At 41.0% G+C, this 20,020-nt stretch overlaps 1 protein-coding gene across 1 annotated transcript in view; it reads right to left on the bottom strand.

The window, feature by feature from the left end:
• LOC124788977 (loricrin-like) overlaps window positions 1–20,020 on the bottom strand; it is a 127,740-nt gene that overhangs the window by 2,982 nt on the left and 104,738 nt on the right. The window contains exons 7-9 of the mRNA XM_047256266.1: window positions 11,407–11,481; window positions 8,496–8,612; window positions 1,875–1,955 (exon numbers count right to left, since the gene is read on the bottom strand). Of these exons, the coding sequence (XP_047112222.1) occupies window positions 1,875–1,955; window positions 8,496–8,612; window positions 11,407–11,481 (273 nt within the window). The remainder of the gene's footprint in view (window positions 1–1,874; window positions 1,956–8,495; window positions 8,613–11,406; window positions 11,482–20,020) is intronic.

Genomic DNA, 20,020 nt, shown 5'->3' with positions numbered 1-20,020 from the left:
GCCTGACGAGACGACGACGCTACTCGGCTGACAACCCGTGAAGACTTCATGCTATACGAAATTCGCCGAGAAAGCCTGCACTCACATAACACACGTAACTTCTCTCCTTTTGTTAACAAGACGCTCATTTTAAGACCCGCGTCTTCACGATGGGCTAGCCATCCACAACAAGGGCGCTGTCTAGAGTGATGCAATTCTACTGGCTGAACCAGATTTTTAGAGCGAATGCAACTGACCGTCCCATGCTGATTGGATGGTGCCACAGTGTTTTGCTTTCAGATATTCGCGATATTCACGCAGAAAGGCAAAAATGCATACTCAGTTATTCACTGGGGACTGTAGGGTGGCTGTGACTTTCATTGACCGCAAGGAGTGCAGGCACCAGCCAGCTTTCAAAAGGCGCGGAGCAAATCACAACCTGACTCCTGTGAAAGCTGCCCATAGCCCCAAAGGAGGTGTTGTTCACCTGATGAGATTCATAGAAGAGGCCACAGAGACGTTTCTAGCGACACACCATACCAACATGGAGTGTAAGGATGTCTTTACAAACACAGAATGGTTGTAATTTCACTAAAATAACTACGACATAGCAATCAGAAAATGAATTAATAATGCATAGTAGCATGTAACACCAACGTCACAAGCTATTAGCTGGGGCATGTTACAATGCGTACATTTTCACGCCCTCATCACTGACTTGCTGTTGTTTTATGGTCATAGCTGCTTAACGGTGTATTTCCGACCGTTGACTATCAACAAAATTTTGGACGATTCGGCTTCCGTTACCCACATCTGACATTTTTTCTCTAACATATGTATCAAGTTTCTGTCTATTTATAAAATATATCGCTCATAGCAAAGATATTATAGATTTTTATAACAGTTAAATGTGTTTTGGAAAGAGTACAGTTTTTACTTATTTGGTACATGGTCCTACTAAATTAAGTTCCTATAATATTTTTTTTCCTTTACACAAAACTTTTCCAATACAAAAATAAAATTCATTTGCATCACTATCTGAACCACAGAACATAAATTTTAATGTGACCCTTGGACAATTAGGGAAGTCGAACATGCTTTTATCTCCAATAGTAAATAATATCAAGCACATGATTATGTCACTTTACTATAATGGGAAAACAAAATACAATATCTCCAGACTACTGATTTTTTATCATCATGTTCATTTAATTTTTTCTGTTCAAAAATTGTGAAGTTTCTTTCAGAGCTGGAATCTAATCCTACTTTCCCCACAAGTCTCTTTATAAACTGCACTTTGGTCAGTGACAGTTAATATAAATTGAGAAGAGAATCTATAAAATATGTTTATCAAAATTGAAGTGAAGAAAGTAACGTTACATATGCTCTGGTTTTGTAGGAGGAGAACCTTTAAAGGTGGAAACATTTCCAGAACAGTACATTTCTGTACATTGTTCCTTTGAAGTGATAACAATACTGCACAGGTATCATATTTTCCCTGGGTGGCATCTAGAGTCTGGGACAGCAGCCACCATACTTCTGGGATCCACATTGTTAGACCTCCTACATCATTTCGTGCATTTTTGTTTTACAGTTGCGTTAAGCACCAAATATTGACTTGAATATTTATTTTCGAGTAAAACCTCGCAAATAGGAACTAGAACAAAAACGTCCTGTCAACGAATTATATTGCAGTCAGTATCAACAGAATACTCTTTCCATACAACTGCCTCAGCGTCCTAGGTTAGTTAATTCTGTGTACCTGTCTACTCGGACACTTCACTCCCAGCCTGTCCTTTCTAAAATCCTCATTTCATTCTTTGACTGTCCGTTTGAGTTTCAACACTACCTCTGCACATGAGAGAGATGAATTACAGTGTAAGGGCCTTACTTACCCTAAGTGCTCCAGACACGGAGTTGCTCAGGACATAGACGGGGTCGTAGCCGCTGATACCCCTACCGATCAGGTCGTCGTACTGAAATCAGTATCACAATAAATGTTACAAACCGTATTCACCGATTACATGGTTAAAAAATTGATACAATGTAATTAACAACAACAAGAAAAAATACACACACACACACACACACACACACACACACACACACACACCAAATGCAATTCCGTCAGTAGGTGAGACCAGTAGTAAACGAATTTCTCTATTTTTTCAGTGTCGTATAGTCATAGAGGGCTACGACAATATCATAAAATAACTGTTTATCAGTTCTGACTAATGTTTCCTTAAGGTATGAATCATTCAGACTTCTATATTACAACACACCAATGGGGGGGCATTCTTAAGTAAATCTTACCAAATATGCAGTGACGGCAATCAGGTGCTTAGCGAGATGTCTTACTTTCCACGATATGTTTGTACATCTGAGACTGGTTTTTCCCTTAAGAAAACTGTATCTTGTCTTACGTATTACTTGAACTTCTTTGTTAAGAAAGAACGTGAGAAACAATAATATCAAGAACCTGGAACTCTTGTCACAAAGTGAAGGAATTTGCTACGAATCGAAAACGTTGACCGATGGACAGAGATATGAAAGCAGAGGTAGCCCATACTTGATTTCGCATTTGATACACAAGATGTAGACTGACGAGAGGTTTAACAGCCGTAGCGACACGTCCCCTTTCAAAAGTGATTTCACAAACTTTCTCCGCATATCTTTCTCTGCTCTCTTCCTGCTCGGTGCGCATGAGCAAGTTTGAGGGCCACTTTCGTCGGTAGTAAATTTCTACACGCAACGTCTGCATTAGTTTTTGAGCGAGTTATTAAAGAGGGAATCCGCGATAGTCGAATACTCTCTCCCCGTGGCCAATGCGATCGCTAAGAACTAAATTTAAAATGCATCTTTGACCTCCAGTAACCTCGTCACCTCTACGGTTGCAAGAATAATCGTTGACAAAAAATATCAAGCCCTTCTTTTTTCCATATATATGCAGCCTGTTCCTGCTTTCTCGCAAAAATGCAACTGCTTTGATTGTCACATGTCACATTTCGTTGACAGATTGCAGCAGGCGACTCTAGTGAGACTGGACATGTTTTGATTAAAATAGAGTTTAATATCGCGTAGATATCGAGGGCTTTCGAGCTGAATACCATGACTTTCGTTGGATGGGAGTGTAGAAGGAAATCATTTGTGGCTTTAGTCCTCTTCGATAATTTCAAACATCCGTTTCTTTGGTTTTAAATGTTTTCTGGGATGTCTGGTTTATTGTAGTGTTCATCCCAAATTCACCGGAAAATCCCTTATCGAGTTCAAGAGTCATTTCTGAAAAAATTTCTCCGAAATACTTACCACAAAACTCCCTGCAACTCTGTGGCCAGCATGGAACGACGATGCGAAGCATGCACTGCTCCCTGTAGTGAGCACACGCCCTATTAAGAATCATGTGCCGCCATTTGTGATGTCCAGGGGTACCAATTTCAGTGTGATTGTGGTATTTCAATAAAAGTATCATTTCTGTTTTTCTCACTGCGTATTCCTTTCTGATACCTCATATACTATACTATACTATGGTATACTATATTATGCTGTACTATAGCAGCTGTGTTATGTCCTAGTGACATTGGCATATGTTACTTGATAAAATTTACTTTCCTCCTTAAATTTTGCACACCTTTTTAGAATACAGTAGTTACGCAGAGCTGGAGAGACTAGCACTGTACAAATTAGCGTGGAGTACTGCTTGGAATCAGTGTACCGTCCGATGACCACAACAACGACGTCAATTATAAGCCTCACGCTTTAATATGTCAGTCAGACACAAACGTACACAAACGAGAACTTTTGACAGCCTGAGAGGAGATGAGTGGTGTAGGAGACCAATGTCCGCCTCCTTCTCACAGAGCTGGCAGTCTGCTTCTGTGATTTGTGCTTCAGCGACAGCAGAAATGACGCACCATCACAGGCATAGCCGGTGCCTTTTGGTCTCATGGGAGGAAGGGTTGCATAATCCCAACTCGATACGATGGTGCAGGATTAGTCTCTTCACTCATTCCAATATCATAAAGTAAAGAATTAACAACGCAAGGTGAAGCTGAGTACCCAAATCATTCGGTAACGGCCAAGGCGCAAATGTTCGCTGAGCTTGAGGATGTCACGGTAAACGAGGCAGTTCATGCCAGATCTTTACCGGTGTTTTGTCCAACCCTATAATTCCCCCCCCCCTCCTCCTGTTAAAACCTCCACGTTATAGTGCCTCCACTACACAAGGATGGACTTTACTCTACAGCTGTGGCTCTGGGCAATAGTCGATATTGAGTTCAAAGCGGAAAGCTGGCAACGGTCGCATTGCCGCGAGAAAACGTCTAATCTACTTTCTCCCGGAGGCAGCGACCGCCGTGGATTGAGTCCGAAGCACAGTGAAGGCCGACTCACAATACGGAAAGTCCTCTCGCTTCGACATAAGTGGCTCTCTTAAACTGTGACAGCGCGGCCGTCCACGCCGGAACGAGTGGCTCGACTTACACTGGGCTCGCCTTTCTCCACAGTCGCTACTCTTAGCTCGCGGTGGAGAAAATTCCGACCGAGGGCAATTGTGGTGCCTCCTTTAGTAGCTATCATTCACAGCCACCGCACTTAGATATAAGGCATCAGTCTGTTCCGCCATGAAGACCATGATTTATTGAAGACACAACACATATCTTTCACCCCACTGAGCTGTATGAAATAACTTCAGAAATTTTTTATGAACTATAACAATAACATATAAAAAATGACAAAATTTCTGTGAAGAAAACTGCAGAACAGATTGGTCTCTTGTCCTTAACACAGATAAAGAAGCAGCTAAGAAAATGAAATAAATGTCCAGAAAAGAGGTAAAGTGCAAGATACGCAGGCAGCGTAGTTTTGTGACTAAAACTAAAAAACATTTAGAATTGTCGAATAAATGTTCAATGTGCTGGGTACACGATTTCCGTCGAGGGTAAATGCAGCAAATAGAAAGCAAAGCAAGGTAGTGAAAAGACAGAGTAATCACTATGTGGGAACTTTGTGTTGTCAATTTACAATAATTATGTGAAATAATTCTGATATTTATGAAGCATTTTTAACTGTACGTACAGATATGAGACGCAGCCTTTAGTACGAGTAAAAGTCTCCATACAACATAACTGCTGCAGTGCAACCAAGTACTAAGAAGAAACTGGGGAACTGGGGAGACATTTGGACAAAATGATTACACTATTACGTGCTAATTAAACGTGAAGTATAGTAAAAACAGAAGAAAGGCGGGTAACTTTTAAAATACGTTTTAGACAGTTACATTGAAAATTAAGTAGATAGTTGAAGCGCTAAATAAAGAGGTATTACAATAATATAGGGAAGACATAACCCCCTACCACAGAATATATCCTCAATGAGGTATTTGCTAACAAATGAAGAACAGTTAAAATGCTACCAGAACTAACAGTAACGAGGAAAACTGGATATGGAGACAAAAATTACAATATCTAAACGATCTTGAGGATTGCTGTGTGTAATAGATATGTAGACATGAAAAGAGTACCACTAGAATCGAAGATATGGGGACAGTATAATACTAGCTAAAAGGTAAAGATGAAAGGTTCAAAATGATCACAACCTTACGCGAAGCCAGGTAAAGGTTACGCAATGAAAGTAACAAATGTTATATCAACGGCAGCAGCATGTGAATGTTTCTAATCTGTCAAAGTCCAACATTTACCGCACGCCGTAAAAATTTCGATTTAACTACCTGTTCTCTTGTAGGTATTGGGGCTTAAAAAACAGTTATGCAATATAAAACCATGTGTAGGCTTTCTGGATTCCTAAAACCATTTTGTATATCAGCTTTTATGTTGTGGAATTGAGAAAGATAATTGTATTTTATTTGCTATTACTGAATGTCACACTGGCAGAAAAATCGTAACTTAAAAAATGAAAGAGGCTTTCCTAACAACAGTAATTACAATGAAATTTTTCCGTAAATTATCTAGAAGAAGAATCTTCACAGTATATTTGCTGTGGAATGGTTAATACTAAACAAACCTCGCTCGTTGCTTCTTGGCACTCTTCGTACCCTGAGGAAAGCAGCGGCAAAAGCTTTGTAAACGATACATTCTCAAGCTGTGATTTGCGTCGTCTTTGTTATCTTTTTATAGTAGTCCTGTTGTTAATCCTTAGGCTTAATACGAACGAGACTGGATTCATTTAATGGTAAGATAATGATGACGAATCCAATTAACATCAGAATTCTTAAGTTTCAGTTTCACACAGTGTAATGGACACTACTATTGTGTTTAGAACCAAGTAAAATTTTGTGAGAGTAAAAGACGTCGATTTATGGTGGACAGAGTAAATATGTGAGATTACGCTGCGTTATAAGCTGTTTGGTGGTAAAACACATTAAAGTGGTAACACAGTGTAGGCTCGCTGATACTGACGTATTAAGTTATCTTTCGGAAAAAAAATATTCGTTCTTCTCCCCAATTGACATCCTCGCTTCACGAGTTGTTGTGTCTTAAGTGTAATTAACTTACACGGAGTGAACAAAAATAAGGAAACGCAAATCAATACCATGCCTGATCCGGTGTTGGAAGAGGCCATTCAAAACAGTTTCCAGTCTTCTCGGAATGCATAAAAACAGGCCCTGTATGGTTTTCAAAGGAATAGTAAAACTTTCTTCCTGAAAAATAGTGGCAAGATGAGCTAACGATGATGGAGGTGGATAGCGATCTCGCACCCTTCTCTCCGAAGTAGACCTAGTGTTCAGGAGTTCTTCATGTGTCATTAGATGGTCATTAAGTTCGACTCCTGTCAATTGATTTGCAGCGGTTTTCGTTCTCACCCATTCTTTTGACGACGCTTTCCTTTGTAACCATGTCAGTCCTCTCTATTTTGAGCGTTCTTCTGCAACATAACATCTCGAAAGATTTTAATTTCTTCTCTTCCTCAGCCCTCAAAGTCTCATTTTCGCAGTCCCAACATGCCACACTCCAAAAATAGTTCTAAGTAAAGCTTTTCTTGTTTTCAAGACGGGTGCTTTTCAGAGACCTTCGTATTCTTCATGGGTACAGTTTTTGATGTAGCAGTTCTGCATATGACTTCTGTATTACTCTTTGCGTTGTTACTGATCTTAGTTCCTAAATAATTCAGTAAATTAACTCCCTCAAGTAGTTTGTTACCAGCCCATATTCGGACTTTGGCTTCCTCTTCTTTACCACATGCGGTCATTTCTGTTTTGGACTTATTTATTTTCATATTATACCCTTCATATTATATCCTTACCCTTCCTTCCTTTTCATGTTACATCCTTTCATAATATTTCCTTCATTTTCATATTATATCCGTCATGGCTTCAAAATCTGCAGCACTTTCAGTTAGGAAAGCTACATTATCACATTTCTATTCTTTGGTCATGTATTTGTACTCCTGTGTGTGAGGCTTCTCTGATTCCTAAGTGCCTCCTTTATACATGGACTAAAAACAATGGCTGATAATGCATAATAATGTCGACTACCTTTCCGTATCAGCACTTCTTAGTTTGTCTTCCGTCAACAGCTCTCGCATTTTTGTAAAGTTCCATGTTATTCTTCGATCTTTGTAGTCTATTCCGTCGTTTTCCAGACGAAATATTTTGTTCCATTTGACATTATCAACAGCTTTATCTGTGTCTGTGAAAGCTATATATGTTCTTAGATTCCATTCCTCTTATTCCTCTACAGTTAATTTCAAAGATAGCATTACTTCTCTACCCCTGTTTTTTGGAATCCAAACTGATCCTCTGAGAGTATAGCTTCAACATTCTGCTCGATGCGATTTTCGAGAATTGTAATTATCGTTTTACATTCATGGAGAATTAGACTTAAGGACTTGTAGATATCACGTATAATGCCATTTGTCTTCATGGGATTGGGATTCTTGAGATACGACGTAATCAATCGAATGATATTGTAGGCTGGGAGATCCATAGGGCTTGTTTGGCCACATGATCGTAAATGATTTTTTTCTTCAGGACACAATGGCTGCTTCTCATACGATGTATGATTGATGCGAGATACGGTACGTGTATGTGTAGTGTGGCGTCATGTTTGTGTTGTATGATGAGGAAAGACAGAGAGTAGAACTCACTGCCGGCACATAATCTATCCATGTGAACCAAGGGGACGACAAGGCTCTAAGGTTCCATCCGAATCAACAATATCACATTTCCTCACTGCAAAGGACACTGCAGAGAAATTTGGAATTCGATATAGAACTTTGACCGAGCGTTTGGTGATCAGCAACTTTATACTATCACCTCTTCTCCTTTGACGGCCAGATATTTGTGGTGAAACTTTCTTCCACCACCAGGATTTGAACCGACTACCCCGAATCTAGCGCCGCCGCACAGGCGTGTGTTAGTGGGTTGGAATGCGAAGGCGGTTTTTCAAATAACTGTGCCTTGTTTTCGTCCCCCTCTCAGTCAGGGTACTAACGAAGTCGCAGATGTTCCAGTTAAGGCTCTCGGCCATAACGTGAGTGGAGTGAAATGATATTGCACGTACCGTTCCTGGAGCTGGAGGGGGCCCAGCTTGGGCCACGCCGCCTCCAGAGCTGCTGCCGAACAGGCTGGACAGGAAGCTACCAGAACCCGCTCCAGAGCCGCCTCCGCTGCTGTCACCCTGCAGACACAACAACAAGGCACTGTGCACATCTTTCAACTTCGTCAACACTTACTTTCTATGTTAGGCTAAGGGGACTCTGATGCTGCAAAAGGGAAGACTCTTTGCCCAAATTTACCGTATCTTAACACACTAAAGATTCTGAAACTTTCTGACAGACTGAAACTGTTTGTCGGACCGACAGTAGAACTCGGGACCTTTGCTATTCGCGGTTAAGGGCTCTTCGGACTAAGCTACCAAAGCTCAGTGGTTACAGCATTTGCCTGTGAAGTTTCATATCAACGCACACTCTGCTGCAAAGTGAATACATTATTCGGGAAACAAGATTCTGATTGTAAAGCAGGAGCTCGACGGTGCGAGATCAGTCCTTTATTATTTAGTTGACAAAGTGTTGGAAGGGACGGAAGATTCTGTGATTATGTCTCCGATGGCAGGAGACGCAGGAGGGACTCGCTTATTGAGCCGTAGGTATCTCGAGTCACTGTGAATGCTCACATTGAGGGCCGAAAGATGGCAGCAACCCTCTGGTCGAAATGCTGTTCATCACGCCTAGTTCCTGGAACTAGTGAGAGATTCCTTTCACATTAGAGCGACAATCTACGGTGAAACATCTCCCGGTGCTATTCAGCTACTAATAACGGCTAAACTTCTACCTAACTTTCTTTGTGTGATTGGCAAGTGGTTACTGAGCCAAAGCGCTAAATCACTGGTTTTGATACTGAAGTTACTTTTGTATTGAACATTTGTTATGCGTTTTTAATTTTCCACATCGTTTTCCTTTCCAATCACCACACTATACAAGACATCTGAATGTAGAGAGTACGAAAATAATAACGCTACTTTAAGAGAACTCCATCCCACGCCGAAACTTTGACGTTCGCCTTTTGAGGCAGACAACACGGAGTCGGGTGTAGACCGTAATCTTCGGGCACATAACAAATATCTTGCTACTTGAGCCAACGTCAGTGGCAACCTTAATATCTCATCCCAGGAAACATTGAGATCTTTTGTTTAATATTTGATACTTTCCCCCTGAACGAAAACCTTACCCACCTTCTGTACACTGACATCACGTTTCTCAACAAAATATAAGAGGACATTGGCTTAAAACATCAAAACCAAGTAAGTTTGCAGTTAATTTCCGTGACAGTTTAACTGAACAGAGAAAGTAATCCCGCTTCAACAGCAACCTTTTCACTGTATTGTTTAAGACTTCCCTGACGTAATAAATGTTACAGGTTTTGTCGTGCGTTACATCAGAAGGTGAAGCTAAGATTCTGAAATATCTCTGCATAGCACCTGTACCCGTCATGCGATGACGTCAGCTGTTGGTGGAAGTCTCCAGAAAATGGGTCACGGCGACAAGAAACGAAGCTACGGTCTTTAGCTCTGGCTACCTGTCGATAGCTGAGATTATAGAAACACTGTGAAACTGAGCAATCATTTGGGTTGCTCAATTCGAAGTAGTGTGCTTCTCAGTTCCTTTACTGGACCACCTTCTACAGTCTTCATCGTTTAGCACGACTAGTCCTGCTTCTGGAGCCACGCTGAAAGTATGTCCTACTTCTCTGTTAACCAAGCAGTCATTTGTGCTGTTAAGGATAGCCTCCAACAGTGAGGATCTTCATGAAACGACCTAATTTGACGAACTGGCGCATAATCACAGCACCAAAGATTTTATTGATTTTTGTGCGCCACTATTAGTCACTGTACTTATGATAAGTAACAGCAAAATCACTCTTACGAAGTTCTTTGTCAGGATTCATCGGTCTTCTCTAATCAATTATTATGTGATCTTTGTAAGACGTTTTAGTTGCTACTCAGCAGAATCTGAATATGAATGTTGTAGTGGACTACAAGTGTATTAAAAATGTTACTTTTCTATTTTGTTTACATTTCCTCTCCGAAGTACTCATTTACAATGTTACGCAGGCTTTATCGTTTGTACAAGTACGTCGCACGGAGGTCATGAGGACTGTTGGCTTTTTTACAATGTAACACGCTAGCAACCTGGAGTTCATGCAAATGTTAAATATAATAGGCTACGTATGAACTGTATTTTTCGGTTTACTCAAATTATTCTCCTGATGGTAATTCGCAAACTGCGATTTCTTGTCATTCAAGAATTCTGCATTCTTGTTACAAGCATTGCCCTCCTTTCCTCTTCACTCATTTTTCTTATCAATAATTGTTTCGCGGGACAACAGTAAGACTCAGTTTTTAGCCTGTTCTTGAATTATTTCTCGCTTAATCATTTTCTTCTAACGACCTGCTGCCTCATAACTCCTGGTGAATTCTCCTCCTTTTTTTAATACAGGGTAATGTACAGTATATTGTGTTCCTATTTAATGAAACTTTTATACTCTCATTCTCTCTCTGTTTCAGCCAAGAGCTTACCCACGATTTGAGCTAGGTGTGTGAAAAGTAGGGGCACTTCATATTAGTTTCGCGCTGTTTGTCAGTATTCAGTACAAGCCCTGGTTTTATTTCTGTCAATAGTGTACAGATACGTCAGTCTGTCTGGCAGGGCAGCATGCAAGTTCCCTTCCACAAGTTTATTTCATTTTTTATTTTCTTTTTTTTATTCTATTTTTTATCGGAAGGCAGATGAGGCAGCTTCGGTTTAAGTTGTTTTACTGCCTCTTTAAACAGTAGACATATGCATTTATTCTTTCTAATCGGTGTAACTAGGGCTTCTACACCACATCTGTAACATGGTATGACGTGTACTTGAAAGTAAGTGTTGGCGTAGCTGCTGGAAGAACCTGTATCCGTCTGAACGCGCTGTACTCACCCCTGAGCTGGCTCCCAGAAGGCCAGAGACAAGACCCAGGATGTTGGAGCCACCGCCGCCGTCCTCAGAGTCGCCCTGCAACCGATCATTTCTAAGAACGTGTCATAGTATTCTGGAGCTGCTGGGCAAAGGGTTAGAGGGATTACTGGAAGTCAAAAACATAAAGTTTTTCGGTTGGGAAACAATGAAAAGCCGATGTCGCCTCAGCTGAGGGTCTAGAAGCACTTTGGTGCAAAGCCGTAGATGATTGACGTCTATTAGTCATAACTATAGGAGTATTAGCCTGCACTTAGAAACGAGGATGATAGCGACAAGATCAAACAGGTTTCGACTCGGAGTACGAAATGCAATCGAATGCATTTCCTCGCATCTGTTTATTTGCCATCTGTGCTTTTAAGGTTCTTGTAAATGTTTCCAAACGAAATTCAACTAATAAAAATTACCATACGAACTAGCTGACAAGTGTACAAGGAAGGTGATGATACTGATACAGATTAATGAATGCTGAGCTCAGTAACGAAAAGGACATTAGTCTGCTAAGGCTGAAGGCAATGAAAGAAAAATACATGACACAGGTAAAAGTATCAGTAACTGAAAAAGACATCGAAATTCTAGACGAAAAACTAATTTATAGTCCTATTTTTGTTAGAATATTGATGTTTTTTAGATACTAATGCCTCTTACGTTGCGTCGTCGGTACTTTCAGTAGAATGAAATTCAAATTAAAGATATAAAAAAACGAAATTGAAAATCAGTGATACATTTTCAGGTTGTAGTCTTTACTCAAATGGTCTGATAAATCATCAGTATCTACTGCTTCTGGTTTCATTACGAAATATTAATGTTAAAGTGTGTGGACCACAAGCATCGTTACATACGAAAGTATTCGACTAACAGTGCTATCATGCAGCACTGCATATCCTCAGCATGACAAAAAATCGCTTAATATCTAGAACTTGAATTCAACCTATTGTTTTAAATGTACGATTCATTGTACTACAATATTCAACTGCACCCGTAATTTCTGAGCGTTATTCTATAAGGTATATGAGAAGAATATCAAACGGATAACAAGAAAATATAGGTATTACTCTTTATATACATATGTACGAACGTGAGTTCCTTCAATTTGAGACAATAAATCCCTTCTTTGGAAAACCTTTCCTTTTTTTTTGCATCCTCCAACATGACCAGAATTAAACGGGTGGGAACAACTATAAATAGTGTATGAATTGGAACTATAGGAGCAAGCTTGACGAAGCAACTGAAACTAAAGGAACAGAAACATCGCAAACTTTGGCGTAGTATTGATAACAGCACATGAAGTGTACAGATTACAGCCTCCAACTAGTAGTCTATGGTGAGCCGGAATCGAATGCTTATAGTCGACGAAACTGTCTAAAATGACTTTAGAGCTATGATTCCTCCAACAACCGAAACTGAATATATACAACCCAATTGTATTACTTACCTGGCCAGATACGTTTAGAATATATAAGACGTGTTATGCATGTATTAGCGATGTATTGTCGCGAATCCCACAACCAAAGCAGCTGACACCTCACATGCAAAGCAGAATAACAAGTAACAGCTTTTCTTCTCGTTTTATCGATGGGTTACTGACCTTCGTTGTAGTCTGGGCAAATGGAGACGAATTGTGTGATTTGCCTTTGTTACGTACCTGTGTCGATGGTTCTAAGTCTCACAGATGGCACCCCACGTAGAACTCTGGAACAAGTTGGTATTGAAGTAGGTATTCGTTCAAAGCTAAAAAAGTTTCATCCACATAAATCATGCCTTAAATATTACAACATTGAATCGGCGTGAAATCGGTCATGTTAAGTGCTTTCCTGGCATTTCAATATCAAAAGATGAGAAGACCGAGTCCAAACCGATGCAAGAAAAAAAAATTAAAAGCAAATTAGTGATCGTGAAAGGTGTGTAACACACTCGCAGCTCGCTGCACGGTGACGTCTGTGAGGTTGGCAACACTGGAAGTGCCAGAGCGTCCGACCAATGAAAGCGTCGGTGTCGCGGTGCTGTGATGGGTTCAATAATATTGTGTTTACCCTAGAGAGCGCCCCGATCAGTCCTGGCAACAGTCCCAGGAGCGCTGGTCCGCTACCGCCTCCTCCGTCGCCGCCGCCGCTGCCCTGCTCCACAAACATGTTAGCTACTGATTCAAGCAGTGACCAAATGTAGATCTCACCTGCCGTGCCGCCGTCACTAACCTTCCTCGCCATAATGTCGCGTTACTCAAGGAAAACTGTGCAAGAATCAAGTTCGTTCATTCTTTCCTGAAATGACGTACACCTCTATGCACAAGAAGCACTATTGCTGTTGTTAATATAATGGCCAACTCACAGGAGGAGAAACAAAATTTGTCCTGAAAGGTGCTGCTTCATGAGTGAAGAAATTCTTGCAAATTCTGCAAGCCCCCCCCCCCCTTTCTTTTACCTCCAATCCTTCACGAAATGGTAACCACAGTAAAAATCAAAAATGCTTTATTTGCAACATTTAGCTACACCTTCCACCCACTTCTCCATACATAGTCGCTGCTCAACTTAGACATTTGTTGTAGCGTGTTGAGAACTTTCCGATATTCTCTTCATGTAAAGCAGGCACCTGTGCTTCCCCCAATTCCCCACGCTGATCTGCTGCCCGCCAAAATCCTGTCCTCATAGCCATCAGTTCGTGTGAACTAAGAGATGACAATCAGAGGGAGCCGTCTGGTGGATGATCAAGCACCACGCAGCGAAAACGTGAGGGAGCTTCGTGGTTTCACCAGCAGTGTGTGGCTGAGCGCTGTGACGAAGGAGTAAATGCGTGACATTTTCGGTACGCTATGCTGGTTGTATGAAATCAGGCAGAACCCCTTTGCAGGTAATTCACATTCGGCGGGAGACTATTTTGTAAGCATCTTTAAGTGTTCACTGTGCGCTAAGCAACGGAAAGTCTGACATTACAAGAGAAGCATTGTGTAATTTTGAGAGAGCACTTTCCGGAAAGAGCCGGACAACATATTACTTGCTACCACATAGATCTCGCTAAATGACCAGAACAATAAAATTCGAGAAATTAGAGCTAATACAGAATCTTACCGACCATCATGCTTCCTCACATCCTTTGCGAGTGGAACAGGGAAGGAGCCTTCCGTTAGTGGTGCCAGAAGTACTCTCCGCCACATATCTTAAGTGGCTCGAGGAGTATAATGTGGATGCAGACAGGTGGGTCGCCTGGCCAAGTAAGTTCATGTTACGTATCACCAAAATTTTTATATTTATACCTACACTCTGCTATCTACTTGTAACTAAATTTCGACGTACTTACATTGCATCAAGTAATAATACTTCTCCCCTTACAATTCGAAGATAGCACGCGAGAATTATGATTGGTTAAATTACTTTCTACGCCTTGTAATTACTTTAATCTTGCCTCTACGGGCCCTACACGATCGGTACAGTAATTAAGTCACTCAAAAATCATTCTTGATGCTTTGTAAGTATACTTTCGTGGGATCGCTGATGTCTCTCTTCATGCGTCTGCCTGTTCGGGTTGTTCACAATAGCTTTGACGTTCTCCCATGAGTGCAACAATCTGTGACAAATCGCGTTGCCACCCATTGTATGTTCTAAATGAGGAAGTTCACTGTTATGGCCCCCATTCATCGACATCCTTACTTGGTATATGAACTAGCGTTTAAAGTCATATGCCAAGATATCTAGTCCTATCGCATGAACGGTGAACTTCGGATTTCATATTACATGGCGCATTTGGATGGATACTGTTTGTGTGTTAATGAGAGAATGTTTGATGTATTACGTCCTTGGAATCTCCGTGGTGCATTCCAAATTGTCTGAACAGCTCACTCGGTACACTGACAAAAATATTCAACTTCCTTGTTTGTCTCTGAGGACTAAAATCGCACTTACATCAGTGTCTTCCTCCACAGAGTGATAGCTGTAATTGTCTACCAGCTGAATTTTTTGAACGTTGCACCAATTGTAAGAGTATTCTAAGTTCGGTTGGGGAACTTTATTGATACAATAGATGACTGGTTCCTCATCCCATCAGTTTACTTGCATATGATATTCTCAGTCTCGCTCTGGACACACACACACACACACACACACATATACACACACACACACACACACACACACACACACACACACACACACACAGGAGAGAGAGAGAGAGTGAGAGCGAGAGAGAGAGAGAGAGAGAGAGAGAGAGAGAGAGAGAGAGAGAGAGAGAGAGAAACTCATATGATGAGATGCACACAGCCTCTAGGGACATAGGGACATACACACTCGCATTCAAAAAACAAATGATTTTGAACTAAGCATGCAATGTGCATTATACTGCCAGAGTGTGTACACGTTAGCCTGATGTTCGAGATGAACAGTGGCGGACAGATTCTTAAACGGGGGCGTCAGGTTGTGAGTGTCCGGCGGCACGGCAGCTGCGTCTCCCGCTAATGTTTACCCCTGAGAGAGTTCCCAGCAGTCCGGGCAGCAGGTCCAGTAGATCTCCGCTGCCTCCGTCTCCTTCGCCGCCCTGTGGATAAAAGAAATCTTTTCAAACACCAAATTCCATGATAATATCGACCGGAACATTTCCTGCAGGTTCCCTCACCATCTGCACTATCTAGTGCAGCGCAGTACCACACACAGTGGCAATAGCAGGTGTAGTTATGGTCTCCCACTTCTTTTGTGGTATAAGCGACGAGAAAGAGACCACACTATCAATAATAATCTTAACAACAACGAATTTGGAGTGGGGGATTATAATTTTATGGAGCTGCGTTTGTAAGTTCTGTCTTTAGGTTTGTATTCTTTGCCTTGAATAGAAAACGGAAGGAAGTAATCGGGTGCCACGAGTAATGGTATATACATAGCGTCTTGTCAATAATATTATTGTTGCACGTGAGCCTAGTAGTGATTTCTTACAAGGGAACCTCCCCATCGCACCCCCCTCAGATTTAGTTATAAGTTGGCACAGTGGATAGGACTTGATAAACTGAACACAGAACAATTGAGAAAACAGGAAGAAGTTGTGTGGAACTGTGAAAAAATAAGCAAAATATACAAACTGAGTAGTCCACGGGTCGCATAGGCAACATCATGGACAAAGTGAGCTCAGGAGCGTCGTGGTCCCGTGCTAGCGTGAGCAGCTGCTGAAGGAGGGGTCCTTGGTTCAAGTCTTCCCTCGAATGAAAATTTTATTTTCTTTATTTTTGCATAGTTATTATATATGATGCAGGCAACAATCAGAGCATGATGATGATATTATCTGTCCGTTCGTTCATTGACGTCTTTGTTCACTGTAATAAGTTTAGTGTCTGTGTTTTGCGACCGCATCGCAAAACCGTGCGATTAGTAGACGAAAGGACGTGCCTCTCCAATGGGAACCGAAAACATTTGATCGCAAGGTCATAGGTCAACCGATTCCTCCACAGGAAAACACATCTGATATATTCTATACGACACTGGTGACGGCATGTGCGTCACATGACAGGAATATATTGTCGACCCACCTAACTTGTACACTTGGCGAAGGGATAAAAAGATTCTTCTACCTTGCCCGATTTAGGTTTTCTTGTGGATGTGATAATCACTCCCAAAAAAGTGATGAAAACATAAGAGTTTGTCACATAAACTGAAAATAAAAAATTAAACTTTTCACTCGATGGAAGATTTGAACCAAGGACCTTTCGTTCCGCAGCTGCTCACGTTACCACGAGACCACGGCGCTCCTGCGTTCTCGGTGTCCTTGACGTTGCCTATCTTCCCATGAACTACTCAGTTTGTATATTTTGCTTATTTTTTCACAGTTCCACACAACTTCTTCCTGTTTTCTCAATTGATCTGTTTTCAGTTTTTCAAGGCCTATCCACTGTGCCAACTTATAACTAAATCTGAGGGGGGTGCGATGGGGAGGTTCCCTTGTTAGGTATGTTTCTATCGTTGAGGGAGATGCGAGGGGTTTATGACCTGTGAAGTCTGCGGCGATCAGCAGCGCAATTCACTTTTCTCTGGCGTCACGGCCCAAAACTGACAGCTCGTACACAATCGCAGCTAGTACTTTCAAAGCATGTAATTAGTCAAAACGATCCAGTATTATTGTATTTCATCGTCATAGATTAATCAGTGAAATAAATCTCAACAGCCTAACATCTAGATGTTTTGAGTCTAACCAATTTAGGAAGTACAACTAAATAAATTTAGTGATTGAGGAGCAATATCTTTGCGATAACTCCTAAGACAAAATTATTCGACACTGGTGCATAAATTAAGTGTTTTACCACTTCATTGTGCTTGCAAGAGTAGATGATACATAGTTTATGTTTACCATGGACAGTGATCCCAGAAGATCAGGCAACAGCGGTAGAATCGCACCACTGTCTATCGCGGAGCCGTTCTCACCCTGTACATAAAAAATAAAACAATTCAAATACTGAAAATTCGTACGAAGAACCCAATGTGCTACAGAGAACAAATGAACATTTTGTGGCGACTCAAATACATGAACATGCATATGTTGAACCGTGGTAGATTTGTAGAACGTGTGGCACTAGAGAGCATTTAATGTTTGTGAGAAGACATGGATGTTCATATTTCCAAAAGTTATGTGTAATTTGTGGTGCACGAAGTAAATGTTACAATGTCCAAACGCACTTACTGTATCGTTTTCTGGTTCACAAAGTGCTGCAAGAAGAGTTTTATCTCAGTAGGTATTTGTTATTCATTAGTTACTTTCGAAATTTAAACAGATCGTTATCATCCAGCTACAGATTATAATGTCCTAGTCATGAAATGGACATTAATTCGTGTTAATGGACAGAAATTCTGATAGAGAAATGAATAATGCGTAATGGGCAACTGGCAGTTGGACATAATCATAGAAGTTTCTCTTGGTTACCTCTGTCAAGAATTTCGGATGAGAATTAAAATATTTACCAAGAACATAGAGCAATGAAGGATAATGTCATATGACGATTATACAACGTTTTCGTACTCCAGAATTTATTGTCCTCTTATGTTAGGAACACGCTCGGAGCAGTGGTGAACACTTGAAAGGTCTGACGAAAAGCTTTAAAGGATGCGTCGTATTTGTTTGCATTAGTATCAGAGCAAATGTCACACAAACTAGATCTTTCCTGTCCAAAGGTTCGTTTTTTTAGCTTTAATTTGCTTATTAATGACTGGCGTGTGCAACCTAAATGCTTTTTAAATTTTCTTTTCCGTTATAATTAAAAGTATTGTAACATTTACTACATTCTTAATCATAAGACTGCTAAATGCTCTGACAGTTATATCTCTTCTTTGATCCCAACGGTCTACGTGTCCCGCCTTGCATTAGGTACTCTCAATATTTATGTTGAAATTCTGTCTCTTGCAACAAAGCAATGTTATCTGTATTTGAAACTATGTGTTCCTCTCTCCTACTCTCACCCAGTTCTTTGGGACAATCGCTCCTAGACCATAGTCACTGTAGTGATAGTGTTTGAACAGCAGAATGGTCAATTCCGACAAAATCATAGTCTCGATATGAACTCTATCACTTCCATCGGACACACAAAATCCATAGTTACCTGCCACAGCCTCCGTTATACACAGACCGTGTACCATGCAGGTGGTTATGTTTCCACGTCTCTTCAGTCATAAGACAAGAGACTAAGGAATTTATATCGCAATGAAGTGCAGGCACGTTAGAAGGGTGTTGCTATATTATGAGGATTCTAGTTATAATTCCCTGAATAACTAGTACATCTTTAGTGAATATGAATGGTGAGCTGTGAATGCAGCCGTGTATGATAGAGATGAAAGTGATAAAAGTGCCGAAATTCAAACTTTTTATGTTACGATTTGCCTCAGGAGCTTCATGAAGGCTTCAGTCGACATTGGCTGCATTTGATTTATTTTTAAAATTTATGATGCAGCACCAGTTTCGGGTCTCATTCCTATTCATGTGACACAATGTAAATTTCGTAATGTCACACGAGCGGTCTTAAATACGTGCACTACACTCAGATGTGTGTGTATCACGTCGATAGCAAGATATTACCAGAACATATATTTGTTATCAGTTGTTCAGTTGATACTGATATGGTTAGCCAGCGTTTATTGCTTAATGACCGGAGGTGTACATATATTCGTAATGTTTCAGTGTGTCACTTAAACGAGACCCGAATTGCACCGGCATAACAAAATAAAAAATAAAACCTTTGCAGCAGAGGTCGACTTTTACTTATCAAAAATAAGGAGCCTCAGGTTCTTATGAGTTGCAGGTCATAGTCGGTGCGAAACATTTATAAGCTGTGAAACCTTCCCGGCAGATTAAAACTGTGTGCCCGACCGAGACTCGAACTCGGGACCTTTGCCTTTCGCGGGAAAGTGCTCTACCATCTGAGCTACCGAAGCACGACTCGCGCCCGGTACTCACAGCTTTACTTCTGCCAGTATCCCGTCTCCTACCCTCCAAACTTTACAGACGCTCTTCTGCGAACCTTGCAGAACTAGCACTCCTGAAAGAAAGGATACTGCGGAGACATGGCTTAGCCACAGCCTGGGGGATGTTTCCAGAATGAGAATGTCTCCGCAGTAGCCTT

The sequence above is a fragment of the Schistocerca piceifrons genome, chromosome 3 (genome assembly GCF_021461385.2).
Source record: "Schistocerca piceifrons isolate TAMUIC-IGC-003096 chromosome 3, iqSchPice1.1, whole genome shotgun sequence".
Taxonomy (NCBI): Eukaryota; Metazoa; Arthropoda; class Insecta; order Orthoptera; family Acrididae; genus Schistocerca; species Schistocerca piceifrons.
This window is presented reverse-complemented; position numbering and strand designations above follow the sequence as displayed.